At 48.3% G+C, this 15,111-nt stretch overlaps 1 protein-coding gene across 3 annotated transcripts in view; it reads left to right on the forward strand.

Moving 5' to 3' along the window:
* The window catches only part of LOC113907915 (dynein heavy chain 9, axonemal), a 231,140-nt gene that overhangs the window by 193,629 nt on the left and 22,400 nt on the right, over positions 1-15,111 (forward strand). For all 3 annotated transcript variants that reach the window (XM_035724711.1, XM_035724712.1, XM_027567675.2), the window contains one exon: positions 4,937-5,119. In XM_035724711.1, coding sequence (XP_035580604.1) covers positions 4,937-5,119 — 183 coding nt within the window. The remainder of the gene's footprint in view (positions 1-4,936; positions 5,120-15,111) is intronic.

The following is a 15,111-nucleotide window of genomic DNA, read 5'->3' on the forward strand; positions in this document are numbered from 1 at the left end:
GGGAGAGGGAGAAACAGACTCCCGGCTCAGCAGGCAGCCCGACGCGGGGCTCGATCCCAGGACCCTGGGATCATGACCTGAGCCAAAAGCAGATGCTTCACGACTGAGCCACCCAGGCGCCCCTACACTTAAACATTTTAAAAATGAAAGCATGAAAAGTACTGGAAGAAAACCTGGGTGGATGCGTTTATGATCGTACAAAGAGGAAGGCAGTCTAAAACTTTTTTTTTTTTTTTTTTTTTTTTTAAAGCGCAACTCCAAATCTATAAAGATTGACAAATCTGGTGACTGGAAAAATTTAAAAGATCTGCAAAGCTCATGATCCCGGAGTACCAGGATCGGGTCCCGCATCGGGCTCCCTGCTCAGTGGGGAGTCTGCTTCTCCCTCTGACCCTACCCGCTCTTGTGCTCTCTCTCTCAAATAAATAAAATAAAATCTTTAAAAGAAAAAGATCTGCAAAGCTAAAAACACCACTAACGAAGTCAGAAACAAGCTAGGAGAAACTCTGCCACACAAACACTGGGAAGGGGGCAGATCCGGCCACTATATGAAGAGTTCTTACATGTGGAGGAAGAGGGAAGGACAGAGGGACACAAAGTCACACGATAATACAAAGGACCGATAAAAATAGCACAGTTCTCAATGTCACTCCTGACTACACGAAGGTATGTGAAACATCATTTTTCACTTAATGGTAGAGAGTTTTAAAAGCGACAGTATCCAGTCGTGAGGGCGTAAAAACAGGCATTTTCTCTCAGTTGGTGGGGGTCTAACTTCTGAAACAATAGCTACTAATATTTAAAATGTACATATTTTTTCCCTGTAATTCTATTTCTAGGAATTCAACCAGTGGACACACTCCATAGTGCACAGATTTTATGGTCTATTTATTTATTACAGGATTGATTATAGTACTGCAAATTATAGTAGTACAAATGATAAACAGACCAAATATCCATCAAAAGGAAAGTGACATAATAAATTGTGGTATGCCAAAGCAGTGAAATAATATATATATAATATACTATTATGTTACTATATTTATATATAATATATATATATATATCCCGGTACATATATAAAATATATACGATCTTTCTAAAAAGGCAAATCTACATGTACTAACAAGAAAATGTGTCCAGGATTTATTATAAGGTGAAAAGCAAGTGCAGCATGACTTCACTAGTGATGGATGGAAAGTCACAGAGGGCAGAGGACGGGGAGCCTGGAGCGGAGACAGAGAGGAGAGGGGAGGCAGGACAGACGAACATCACTGGTACATGATGGACAGAGTTTTGTGCGTTGAAGGACATCTGCAGGAATTAGAAACGAAGACAACAGCCGTGAAGAGTGTCTTTCCCACCTTTGAGACAGGATTTTGTTCCTAATATTATAAGTGTCTGTAATGCTTGGTTTTTATGAACAGCATTAACTTCCCAAAAAGAAAAAAAAAAAGGCAGAGGAGTTTGCTTGTGGAAATAATTAGACCACATCCCTTGCAGCCCACTCCTCTATCAGTCTGTGCACCTGCTCCCTTCCCTGGCAGTGCTCCCCATCCTGGGCTCCTCCAGGTCCGTGCACCTGCTCCCTTCCCTGGCAGTGCTCCCCGTCCTGGGCTCCTCCAGGTCCGTGCACCTGCTCCCTTCCCTGGTAGTGCTCCCCGTCCTGGGCTCCCCAAGGTCCGTGCACCTGCTCCCTTCCCTGGCAGTCCTTCCCATCCTGGGCTCCCCAAGGTCCGTGCACCTGCTCCCTTCCCTGGCAGTGCTCCCCGTCCTGGGCTCCTCCAGGTCCGTGCACCTGCTCCCTTCCCTGGCAGTGCTCCCCGTCCTGGGCTCCTCCAGGTCCGTGCACCTGCTCCTTTCCCTGGTAATGCTCCCCGTCCTGGGCTCCTCCAGGTCTGTGCACCTGCTCCCTTCCCTGGCAGTCCTTCCCGTCCTGGGCTCCCCAAGGTCTGTGCACCTGCTCCCTTCCCTGGCAGTGTTCCCCATCCTGGGCTCCTCCAGGTCTGTGCACCTGCTCCCTTCCCTGGCAGTCCTTCCCGTCCTGGGCTCCCCAAGGTCTGTGCACCTGCTCCCTTCCCTGGCAGTGTTCCCCATCCTGGGCTCCTCCAGGTCCGTGCACCTGCTCCCTTCCCTGGCAGTGTTCCCCATCCTGGGCTCCTCCAGGTCTGTGCACCTGCTCCCTTCCCTGGCAGTGTTCCCCATCCTGGGCTCCTCCAGGTCTGTGCACCTGCTCCCTTCCCTGGCAGTGTTCCCCATCCTGGGCTCCTCCAGGTCCGTGCACCTGCTCCCTTCCCTGGCAGTGTTCCCCATCCTGGGCTCCTCCAGGTCCGTGCACCTGCTCCCTTCCCTGGCAGTGTTCCCCGTCCTGGGCTCCTCCAGGTCCGTGCACCTGCTCCTTTCCCTGGTAATGCTCCCCGTCCTGGGCTCCTCCAGGTCTGTGCACCTGCTCCCTTCCCTGGCAGTCCTTCCCGTCCTGGGCTCCCCAAGGTCTGTGCACCTGCTCCCTTCCCTGGCAGTGTTGCCCATCCTGGGCTCCTCCAGGTCTGTGCACCTGCTCCCTTCCCTGGCAGTGTTCCCCATCCTGGGCTCCTCCAGGTCTGTGCACCTGCTCCCTTCCCTGGCAGTGTTCCCCATCCTGGGCTCCTCCAGGTCTGTGCACCTGCTCCCTTCCCTGGCAGTGTTCCCCATCCTGGGCTCCTCCAGGTCCGTGCACCTGCTCCCTTCCCTGGCAGTGTTCCCCGTCCTGGGCTCCTCCAGGTCCGTGCACCTGCTCCCTTCCCTGGCAGTGCTCCCCGTCCTGGGCTCCTCCAGGTCCGTGCACCTGCTCCCTTCCCTGGCAGTCCTCCAACCTGGGCTCCTCCAGGTCTGTGCACCTCCTCCCTGTGCACCTCCTCCCTTCCCTGGCAATCCTCCGACCTGGGCTCCCCCAGGTCTGTGCACCTGCCTCCTTCCCTGGCAGTCCTCCGTCCCGGGCTCCCCAAGGTCTGTGCACCTGCCCCCTTCCCTGGCAGTCCTCCGTCCTGGGCTCCCCAAGGTCTGTGCACCTGCCCCCTTCCCTGGCAGTCCCCCCTCTCCTGGGCTCCTCCAGGTCTGTGCACCTGCTCCCTTCCCTGGCAATCCTCCGTCCTGAGCTCCCCCAGGTCTGTGCACCTGCTCCCTTCCCTGGCAGTCCCCCGTTCTGGGCTCCTCCAGGTCTGTGCACCTGCTCCCTTCCCTGGCAGTCCTCCGTCCTGGGCTCCTCCAGGTCTGTGCACCTGCTCCCTTCCCTGGCTGTCCTCCCTGTCCTCTGGCCTGGTCTCCAAATCCTGCTCGGCCTGATCAAGACAGAAGAGAACCCTGTTTCTCCATGTTCCGTGTATTTTGGGACAGTGCCTCCAGACTATCTTTTCATCTCTCTGTGCAGTGTCCGAATGGCCGCTCACTGATATGGGGCTGTTTCTTCAAATTCCGCTCCAGATATAGAAACATGATATAAATTTAGTCATTTGTCTTCTATCCCAGCAGCACCTCTCAGGTACCGTTAAAATTCTGTTCTGGTTTTTGCTGTGACAGCCCCAGAGACCCCTTTCTGACAGGGAGTGGAGGTTTTACTTTCCTTTTTCAGACATCAGCTCTTTTTCTAGAGACTGTATTGTGTGTTAACAATACAAGGCAAAGTGAATATTAATAATCCTTTCTGTAGCTCTGTATAGCTTTCAGATGCCGCCACATCCATCAGCTCCCTCGATTTGATCTCTGCGTCAGCCCTGGGAGTTGGGGGGGGAGGGGGCAGGTGGAGAAAGATGCTCTTGGAAATTTTAATAGATAAAAATGGAGGCCTAGCTGACTTGCTCACACTCACATGGTTAATGCATAACAGAACTTTATTAACTGAGCCAAGGGTCTTTGGTTGCAAGCAACAGAGGCGAATTTAGCTGAAACAGGCAAGAAATAGCCCACTGTGTCAAAGGAATCAACCTGAGAAAGGACAGAAATCCCAATGGCTCCAAGGTCCTAGGGAGAAAGAAGAGTGTCCTTTCAGGGCACTTGGGTCAGTGGCTCCATCCATTTCCTGTCCCTGAATCTCAGGCTTGAGACTCACATTTTTCTGCTCCTGGGGATGAGGATCTGGTCGGCCTACTTAGATCATGGGAGGATGGGGCCCCATGATGGCACCCCAAAACGATGGGGAGGAGGGGACTTCACAAGCAGAGATGGGGAGCTGTTATAGGAGATGAGGAACAATGCCCATCCCAGCAGGTGCTCCTGGAGCCAAGCTCTCATGACCCGGGAAGGGCTGGCTTCCTCTCGCTGGTGTGCGCCCTCCTCCATCCCTCCCCACTGGCCACATGTTCTATTATGTCCGCACTTGTTCCATTTTTCTTTCTCTGCTGACAGACCTCCTGGCCTTACTCATTTACCTCAAAATGGCAGACTCAGCCTCCAAGTGCTTGCTCCCGAATAACCCAGGATCTCAGTGCTTCGGTTCCCATCTTCCAGGAGAGACACCCTGGTGGTTCCAGCTCCCCTGCTCTAATTGGCTGACAGTTTGTGTGGTGAAAGGCATTGTGGGGCTGGGAGGAGGTTGACATGATAGATGGGGATGCTTCTTCCAGGACCCAAGGACAGAAAGTGCAGGGCAGCCTCACGGAAACTCAGAATGGAGAGTGTGAATTTATATATATTCATCACTACTGCTCATCACTGCAGCTTCCTATGGTCTCAAATGACCACCCTGGGCTATCCTGTGCCTTTCCAGTTTGATCCCCACTGCTAACCAGGTCAGCCTCTGGGTTTTCCCAACTCCTGATTCTTGGAAAGGCACCTGTGTTCTCTTCTTCAGCTGGTCAGCCCGTGGGTGGGCGACTGGCATCTTTACCTCCGTGTCACGGGGGAATGGAGTCCTGGAGGGTTCGAAGCCCTTCTTAACCCCGTGTTTCCCATTGCGGGGCAGGTCAAGGCCCTCCTGGAAGAAATCCTCGAGCGAGTGACAGACGAGTTTAACATGCCAGAGCTGCTGGCCAAAGTGGAGGAGCGCACCCCCTACATCGTCGTCGCCTTCCAGGAGTGTGAGCGGATGAACGTCCTCACCAGGGAGATCCGGCGCTCACTGAGGGAGCTGGACCTCGGCTTAAAGGTAGGGGGTGGGGGTGGGGTCTTGGTGGGAAGGGGCAAGGCCAGAGGACACAGCTGGACCCCCCAGGGCAGAGAGGGAGGAGGGGTTACCGGGGACCTGGGAGCTGGAGAGTTGTCCTAGAGCAATCCGAATGCCTGAGAAGGCATCACTCCCAGAAAGTGGAAGCGGCCAGGCTGCAGGGAGGCCAAGACCCAAAGTTCTATAAAGTCTGAAGCTGTACTGAAGTTAGAATGTGCTAGACTGGCTGGTCAGTGTATGCGAGCTGCCCAAGGAGACCACACTCTGAGGAGCAAGCTAGACGAAAATTTTGACAGCCTGGTGTCTTCTACTGACATAGTTGCTTTCGTGGGGGTGCAAAGGAGCACTGGATAAAAGTAGAGGTTCTAGGGGCACCTGGGTGGCTCAGTCGTTAAGCGTCTGCCTTCGGCTCAGGTCATGATCCCAGGGTCCTGGGATCAAGCCCCACATCAGGCTCCCTGCTCGGCTAGAAGCCTGCTTCTCCCTCTCCCACTCCCCCTGCTCGTGTTTCCTCTCTGTCTCTCTCTGTCAAATAAATGGATAAAATCTTTAAAAAAAAAAAAAAGTAGAGGTTCTAGAACTAGATGGCCCCAGCGTCACTTCCTCTCTCGAGGCCTTAAAGTGGCTTAGAGCTCACTGTGTCTCAGCTTCTTCACCTGTAAGAGGGATGATGGTCTGACTTCATAAGGCTTTGGGGAAGGATGAAATAAATTCATTTACATCGAATGTTTAGAACAATCCCTAGTGTGTAGTAAGTACCCCCAAAGTATTAGCTGATAATTATTATTGCCTCATTAGGGGAAAGAATGGTCATCTTTTTACAACTCTGAGGTTGCAGGAAAGATCCAAGATACTGCACAAACTCTGCATTTCTCTTGAGCAATGGAAGAGTCTGTTTCTACCCCCAGTTACCTAAACACGTTTACTTGATGTGCCAGGAGGTAATTACGTCAGGGGCCTGGCCCGGACCCTCACAGAGGAGCACTGTGATTACCGGGCACCTCTGTGACAGGCACACGGGGGGTCCTGCTGCCTCTCAGGAGCTGAGGAAGGGGACTGTTGTCAGCATACACGGGCACGTTCATTAACAGAACTGCGGCCCCAGACAGAGGGAAGGTGAGAACCCAGTTTTGTAGCTCGGAGTTACGTGAGCGCGGGAGAAACAACTGTGTGTTTTGTCACAAGTAGTCACCTAGAAACTATGGAACAAGACTGCAAATTCTACATTAGTGGGCCTCTTTTTTTTAATCTGTTAATTTCCTCCTCCCTAGTATACATGGAGGGAAGTAAGGAGAAAGGACAGACAGAAAGGGATGGTGAAGACAGTATTTGGTAATGTTTCCAAATTACGGTCCAGCTTCTAATCAAATGAAATACAACATCCCATAGGACGATCTCAAATGTAAAGAAGGACTTGGCAGGTCACATTATGCAGCTCTATTACTGCGGTACACAGGTCTCCACTAGTAATGACCTCGAGCGGGTTTGCTGCACTCTCAGCTTACGGAGTCCGTGCAACTGGCACAGTCTATTTACCCATCCGCCTTCCAATTCGTGCATTTTTCGTCCAAGAGCCACGGCCGTGGTCGGGTGGCATGAATCGCGAGCATGCCTGGGTGTAGATGAAGGGGGCAGGTGAGGAAGTGTCTGTTTGCTCTCAGTCTAGTTCAAGCAAAGCTGACCATGAGCAGTTTGGGCAGGTCTGAGCACTCCCCGCTGGAGGGTGCAGGGAGATGGAGAGGGGAAAGGCTTCTCCAGAAGGAGGCCTTGGAAGAACGAGCAGGCAGGCAGATCATAACACAGGGCACACAGAGAGATGTGGGAAAAGAAAGGAAGAAACAAGTCTGTGGCATCAGGGGAGGCTCCAGCAGAGAAAGGGTGGGAGTTCAACAGGCGGGAGGAGGAGAAGACTCTTCCAGACGGCCAACAGAGGAGCCCTAACCCTGCTCTGAGTCACCTGCTTCGACCAGAGCAGAGGGTCCACTCAGGTGAGTAAATGTGACGTGTGACAGGCAGTCAGGACAGCTGTGGGTTGCCTTTGTCTCCTGGTCCTTCTGGGAGCTGGAGAGCAGGCATTTTAAAATGCTGTCATCTAAACCCAGTCTCATGGCCTGGCCGTCGGGCCCCCTGGGGGATTTGTCACAGCACACGTCCCAGTCCCACCGCTGCGGCTGGGCTTTAAGCAGTGGTCAGGTGATTCTGGTGATGGGCCGTTTGTGAAGCACAGTGTTAAGACAAGCAGGTGGAGGGAAAAGATGGAAAAGGAGTGTGCGAGGGGACGGCAGCCGAGTTCAGGGAAGGGAGAGTGTTTAAGCCTAGGGGAGAGAGAAAGGAAAGGCAGCAGAGACAGGAGCCACCTGAACGGGAGGGTCCACAGGACGGCCCCACTGCGCAGTGTCTGACACATTCGGACTGAGGTTCTCCTGAACAGTCACAGAGGACAGAGGGCAACTCACACTACCCAGCACATCAGACAGACAAACCCAAACGCTCTGCCCAGATGGGACACCAAAGTCAGGAGAGGTCTTTTTTAAATCATGAAGTCAATACTCTTAGCATTTATGATAAACTTTTATTTGTATCCATTCATAATTGGCTGGATGGGAAACCATAAGGCTACCACCCACAAAGTATCAGCTGAACTGAGAGGCACAGTAATGCTAAGCTCGAGGACTGTAGGAGCTCAAAGCACACAAAAGTGGTAGAGGAAGATAGGGTAAGCACCAAAGAGAGGTCAGTTTGTCATAACCATGTTCCCACAGAGAAATTCACCACAGTAAGACATCTGGCTCCTAGCCTTACACAATGAAGACAGGTTCTGCGAGTATCCAAGCTGCCTGGCCAAAGGTCCTGAGTCCCACTAACCAAATGCACAAAACCCTGATGTACAAAACTCCTAAAGGCCAATTTGTTTCTCTATATTAACTAGGTATAACTTTCAAAGGGCCATATACTCATGGCAGTGGGCCCAGAAAATCCTCTGCCTAGGTAGATAAATTCTATGAGAAGCTAAATTCCTAGACCTTTGCCGTCTACAGTAGCAGCCAACAATAGGTTAGCACTTAAAATGTGACTAGTTCTGTAAGCATAAATTAAACACCATATTTAGGAAAGAGGTTGGGAAGATGGTGGAGTAGGAGGGCCCTAAGCTCACCTCGCCCACAGATACAACAAGGTAACACGTCATTGTAACTAACCCAGAAAATGACTCGAAGACTGGCAGAACAGACTCCACACCTAAAGCTAAAGAGGCCACAGCAAAGAGGGTGGGAAGGGTGAAGACACTGTGTGGAGCTACAGCAACTGTGGCCATCCATGGGAGGCAGGCAGCTACAGACAGAAGGGGAGACAGACCATCAGCCAAGGAGTCCTCACCGGGAGGACGGATCCCCGTAACACCCGGCTCTGAAAACCAGAGAGGCCAAATTACATGAGTTCATATGACCAGCACGACTTAAACCTAGAATTTTACAAAGCAGCAGGCTCAGCTCTGGGAGAGCCAGAGGCCTAGAGGAAATGGAGTCCCCGCCCTTAAGGAGGCAGCACAATGAATGAAGGGCCTGTGCAGATACAACATAGAGCAGCAGTTTGAAAAATGCCTGGGGCATAGGGGAGGGACAGTTAGTTACTGATCTCAGAGCAAGTCTGGAGGGGCAGAGATGCTAGGGAGACTCCTCCAGGAACAAAGGAGCTGCCAGGAGCCATTTCCCTTCCCCTGCCCTCCAGCATAACCACACCACCACCGGTGGGAACCACATGCTTCCACTGCGCCCCATGCCTCCAGCCTGATGCTGTGGGTTCCCTCCTCCAGAAGCCCAGTGCAAATCTTGCTAAGACCACGTCCCCCCCCACCCCAGCTCACACACTTTGCAGATCCACCCCCTCCAACCCAGCTGGCCTTAATCCCCAGGGCAGCGGCAGGTCCCCTCCCTAGACAACCAATGCACAAACCTTGCCAGCGCTGCACACCCCACACGCATCGCGGAGCTGCCCCCCTCCATACACTCCGGGCCAGAGCCCATCCAAAGTGGTAACTCAAAGCTCGCAGTGTGCAAGCAGCTCCATGTCTGGGCCAGCACCACTCAAAAGTGACTTCTGCCTTGGGGGGTGGGGGGGAACAACCACACACACACACACACACACGCACGCACGCACGCGCGCACCTGCACACAGCAGCCCCACCCAACAATGAAAGCTGCTCAGGGGACAATACAGGAAAAACGCCCTGCAGTTTGCTGCCACTACATCTCTGGCAAACGCCTGGTCTGACAACTCAAACCCACAGTGGCCCCAGACTGGCCCACTCACAGGACATGGACCAAACCCTGCCCACAACAGGTGAAGAGAGCCACTGCAGATGACTGGACTGAAGGAAAGAGTGGCTCAGCCCCAACAGGAAGGCACACGTCACACACACAGGAGACACCCCTGAAGTGCTAGGTTCCAGCAAACAGGGCACTATTTCCAAGAGCAGGAGATGCAGCTGACTTTCCTAACACTGAGAAACAGACACAAACAGATAAAATGAGGACACAGAGGAATATGTCCCAAATGAAAGAACAGCAGCAAGAGACCTAAGTGAAATGGATTCAAGTCATATGCCTGATAGAGAATTTAAAGTAATGATCAAAGATACTCACTGGACTTGAGGAAAAATGGAGGACATCAGTGGGACCCTTACCGATGAGATAAAAAAGAACTAATCAGAGATGAAGAACACAATAAATGACATTAAAAATACCCTAGAGGGAATAAATAGGAGGAAAGAAGTAGAGGAATGAATTAATGAACCAGAACAGAGGTAATGGAAAGTCATTGAGCAGGTGAGAGAAAAAAATTACACAAAATGAGAAAAGACTTAGGTAATTCAGCGACACCATCAAGCATAATAACATTCAAGAAGGTAGGGCTCCCAGAAGGAGAAGAGAGAGAAAAGGGGGTAGAAAAATTATTTGAAGAAATAATAGCTGAAAACTTTCTGAATCTGGGGAAGAAAACAGAAATCCCAACAAAATCAACCCAAGAAGGTCCACACCAAGACACACAACAAAAAGTAGTGATAAAGAGAATTTTAGAAGGAGCAAAAGAAAGCAGTTATATAAAAGGGAAACCCCCTAAGGCTATGAGTGGATTTTTCAGCAAGAACTTTGCAGACCAGAAGACAGTGACACAATATATTCAACGTGCTGAAAGGAAAAAATCTGCAGCCAAGAATACTCTTCAGTAAGGCTGTTACTCAGAACAGAAAGAGAGAGAGAGAGAGTTTTCCAGACAAAAAGGAATTCGTCACCACTAAACCAGCCTTACAAGAAATGTTAAAGGGGACTCTTTCGGTAGAAAGGAAGGACCATAAGCAGGACGAAGAAAAGGAGGAAGCACAAAGGCAGTAAAATTACCTGTATCTATAAAAATCATTCAAGGGATTCACAAGATAAAAGGATATAAATTATGACACCACATACCTAAAATATGGGGGACAAAGGAGTAAAAATTTAGTGCTTCTAGATTTCAAACTTAAGCAACCATTAACTTCCTATAGACTGCTATATGCAGAAGATGTTATACACCAACCTAATGGTACCTTCAAGTCAAAACAGTAATAGATATGCAAAAAATAAAGAGAAAGGAATCCAAACAGGTAACTAAAGAAAGCCAACTTACAGTGAGAGAGCAAGGGAAGAAAGGAACAGAGACTATAAATACAATCATAAAACAAGTAACAAAATGGCAATACATACATACATACCTATGAATAATTCTTTGAATATAAATGGACCAAACCCTCCAATCAAAAGACACAGAGTGACAGAGTAAATAAGAAAATAAGACCCATCTATTTGTTGCCTACAAGAGACTCATTTCAGACCTAAAGACAGATGCAGAATGAAAACAAAGGGATGGAGAAACATTTATCTGGAAAATGGATGTGAAAAGAAAGGTGGGGTAGCAATACTTAGACAAATTAGACTTTGAAACAGACTAAAAAGAGACAAAGAAGGACACTTCATAATCATAAAGGGTTGATCCAACAAGAAGATATAACAATTGTAAATATTTTTTAAAGATTTTATTTGTTAGGGAGCAAGCAAGCGCACAGCGGGGGAGCAGGGATCCCGATGCGGGACTTGACCCCAGGACCCTGGGATCATGACCTGAGCCGAAGGCAGACGCTTAAATGACTGAGCCACTCAGGCGCCCCAACAACTGTAAATATTTATGCACTCAACGTGGGGGCACCCAAATACTTAAAACAGTTAATAATAAAGTAATCAACAGTAATAAAATAATAGTATGGGTCTTTAACTCCCCACTCACATCAATGGAGAGATCATCCAAACAGAAAGTCAACAAGGAAACCATGGCTTTGAATGACACATTGGAGCCGATGGATTTAACAGATATGTTCAGAACATTCCATCCTAAAACAACAGAATACACATTCTTTTCAAATGCACATGGAACATTCTCCAGGATGGATTACGTATTAGACTGCAAAACAAATCTCAGCAAATTTAGAAAGATTGAAGTCATACACCATGCATCTTCTCTGACTACAACACTACAAAACTACACCACAACACTACAAAAAAATCGACCACAAGAAAAAAATCTGGAAAGAACACATGGAGGTTAAATAACATGCTACTAAACAATGAATTGGCCAACCAAGAAATCAAAGAAGTCAAAAAATACATGGAGACGGGTGCCTGGCTGGCTCAGCTGGTTAAGCGTCTGCCTTCAGCTCAGGTCATGATCTCAGGGTCCTGGGATCGAGCCCCACGTCAGGCTCCCTGCTCAGTGGGGAGTCTGCTTTTCTCTCCACCCCTCCCCCTGCTCATGCGTTCGCACTCTCTCTTTCTCTCTCTCAAATAAATAAAATCTTTAAAAAAAATTACATGGATACAAATGCAAATGAAAACACAAACAATCCAAAAGCTCTGGAATGCAGCAAAGGCAATTCAAAGTGGGAAGTTTATAGCAATACAGGCCTACCTCAAGAAGCAAGAAACATCTCAAGCAATCTATCCTTACACCTAAAGGAGCATAAATCAGTAGAAAGAAGGAAATAATAAAGATTAGAGGAGAAATAAATGAAATAGAAACTAAAACAAAACAAAGCGAAAAACAAAAAACAATAGAACAGATCGATGAAACTTGGAGCTGGTTTTTTTTAAAAGATCAACAAATTGATAAACCTTTGGCAGACTCATTTAAGAAAAAGAGAGCAAGGTGGGGGTGCCTGGGTGGCTCAGTCGGTTGAGCATCCAACTTTTTTTTTTTTTTAAGATTTTATTTATTTATTTGTCAGAGAAAGAACAGGAGCAGCAGGGAGAGGCAGAGGGAGAAGCAGGCTCCCTGCTGAGCATGGAGCCTGACATGGGACTCAATCCCAGGACCCCAGGATCACAACCCAAACCGAAGGTAGACCCTTAACCAACTGAGCCACCCAGGTGTCCCCAGCATCCAACTCTTGATTTCAGCTCGGGTCATGATCTCAGGGTCATGGGATCAAGCCCCACATCAGGCTCCATGCCAAGATTCTTTCTCTCTCCCTCTCCTCCTCCCCAGCCCACTCATGCACGCTCGCTCTCTTGAGAGAGAGAAAAGAGGCTCAAACAAAATCAGAAAATAAAGACAAGAAGTAAAAACCAACACTGCAGTAATACAAAGGATTGTTAGAGATTATGAAAGATTATATGCCAACAAACTGGAAAACCTAGGAGTAATGGATAAATTCCTAAAAGTATATATAACCCCCAAAACTGAATCAGGAAGAAATAGATAATTTGAACAGACCAATTGCCAGCAATGAAATTGAATCACTAATCAAAAAACTCCCCAAAACACAAAAGACCAGATGGCTTCACAGGTGAATTCTACCAAACATTAAAGAAGAGTTAATACCTATTCTTCTCAAACTATTCCAAAAAATAGAAGACGGAGGAAAACCTCCAAATTCACTCTATTTGGCTGGCATTACCCTGATACCAAAACCAGATTAAAGACACTACATAAAAACAGAACTATAGGCCAGTATCTCTGATGAACATAGATGCAAAAATTCTCAACAAAATACTAGAAAACTGAATCCAACTATGCATTAAATAAATCATTCACCACAATCAAGTGTGATTTATCCGTGAGATGGAGTGGTTCAATATTCACAAATCAATCAACATGACATATCACATAAATAAGAGAAAGGATAAAAACCACATGATTGTTTCAATAGATGCAGAAAAAGCACTTGACAAAGTACAACATCCATTCATGATAAAAAAAAAAAAAAAACCCTCCACAAAGTAGGGTTGCAGGAACCTTCCTCAACATAATAAAGGCCATATATGAAAAGAGAGCACAAACAAGGGGAGAGGCAGAGAGACAGGGACAAGCAGACTCCCCACTGCTCAATCGTAAGACCCCAAGATCATGACCTGAACTGAAGTCAGACACTTAGCTGACTGAGCCACCCAGGCACCCCAGGAATCGTTTTTGATTATTCAGATGTTTTAGGACATCAGACTATTTTTTTCCCCCAAGCTTCCGGTGGCTAATTCACAAAACCTGTTTCTAAATACGTGAAGGATGCTCAAAGTTGAAGTCCAGCTTGCTGACTTGAAGAACTACTCCAGCTCTTTACTCTGATCCATTGTGTGCTGACTTGATAGTGCAGTTCTGATAGGGCCTTGCTTTGACCCTTGGATGGCTTACAGTCACCACTCACCAGACAGCCACCCTGGCCCACATGCCTTCAGGCCTTCCAGCACTCTGTCAGAAGACCCAGCTGGATGGACTGCAGTCACTCTCGGTCTGGAAGCTGAGGGGCATGGCCCGTATCATTCCCACTGCCCTCCACAGTTCTGGAGCAGGGATGCCCTCCCCTGCTCCAGAAAAATGAAAGCTGGTTGCAAAGACCATTTTCACAGGGAAGAAAAAGCAGATAGGAACTGACCGTCAGGACAGGGTGCAGCCTGCCGTCCCTCGAGGAGGAGAACATGGGTGTTGCTGACCCCCTTGTGAGCCCAGGGCACCAGCTGCTTCAGACCCATCAGGAGTGCCCTTTCCAAATGGACGTTCCTGGCCCTCTGGAGGTTGGAGTCCTTAGATTGCAGCCTAGGAATCTGAGCTTTTTTATTTAAAAAAAAAATAACTAATAATAGCTCACTGACTTCAAAGAATGAAGACCTATAGGAAAAATAAGGTTTTTACTCAAGATTATGAAAGCATGTCTTTATAGGGATGAATAAAGTGGTTAAGGTCAGAGCCAGCTAGCCTTTGTATCTATGATAAGGGCTCCCCACCGACCCCAGCCTTTAGTTCTAGATTCACCTGCCATGCTGACATGCAGCAAGCAAGTCACAGGACCCTGAAATGCAGCAAATTCCTAAGACAGGGATTCAGTGTTTTCTCGGTAAGTTTTCTTCTGACTCTTGACCTGCAAGCAAGTACAGATATTATTCAGTGATACAGAGGATCCAATGGTTTCCTCTTTTCCGGAATTGTTCTTCACTCTCAAACTGGCAAAACCTCAGAGACAGTACATTCTTGAAGTTTCTTTCACTCCCACATTCAATTAGCAAATGCAAAATCGTGATCAGAATAAATTAACATCATATTTTAAGCAGATGTGAGAAATTTTTAGGAAAGCCAAGTTACACATTTTACTCTCCTCTATCAAAATGAATTCAGAAGTCCAAATGCTGTTAAAAATTAAGTATGGCATATATTTTAAGATTTCATTTTTTTAGAGTTTTTAGGTTCACAACAAAATCAAGAGGAACATAGAGAGATTTCCCACATCCTCCCTGCCCTCCCACAGAGCCTGCCCCACTATCCACGTCTCCCAGCACAGTGGTGCACTTGTTACAACTGAGGAGCCTACAGTAACTTACCACAATCACCCACAGTCCATAGTTTACATTGGGGCTCACTCTTGATGGTGTACATTCCAGGGATTCGGACAAATGTGTATG

This window comes from Zalophus californianus, chromosome 16, assembly GCF_009762305.2.
Source record: "Zalophus californianus isolate mZalCal1 chromosome 16, mZalCal1.pri.v2, whole genome shotgun sequence".
In the NCBI taxonomy this organism is placed as follows: domain Eukaryota; kingdom Metazoa; phylum Chordata; class Mammalia; order Carnivora; family Otariidae; genus Zalophus; species Zalophus californianus.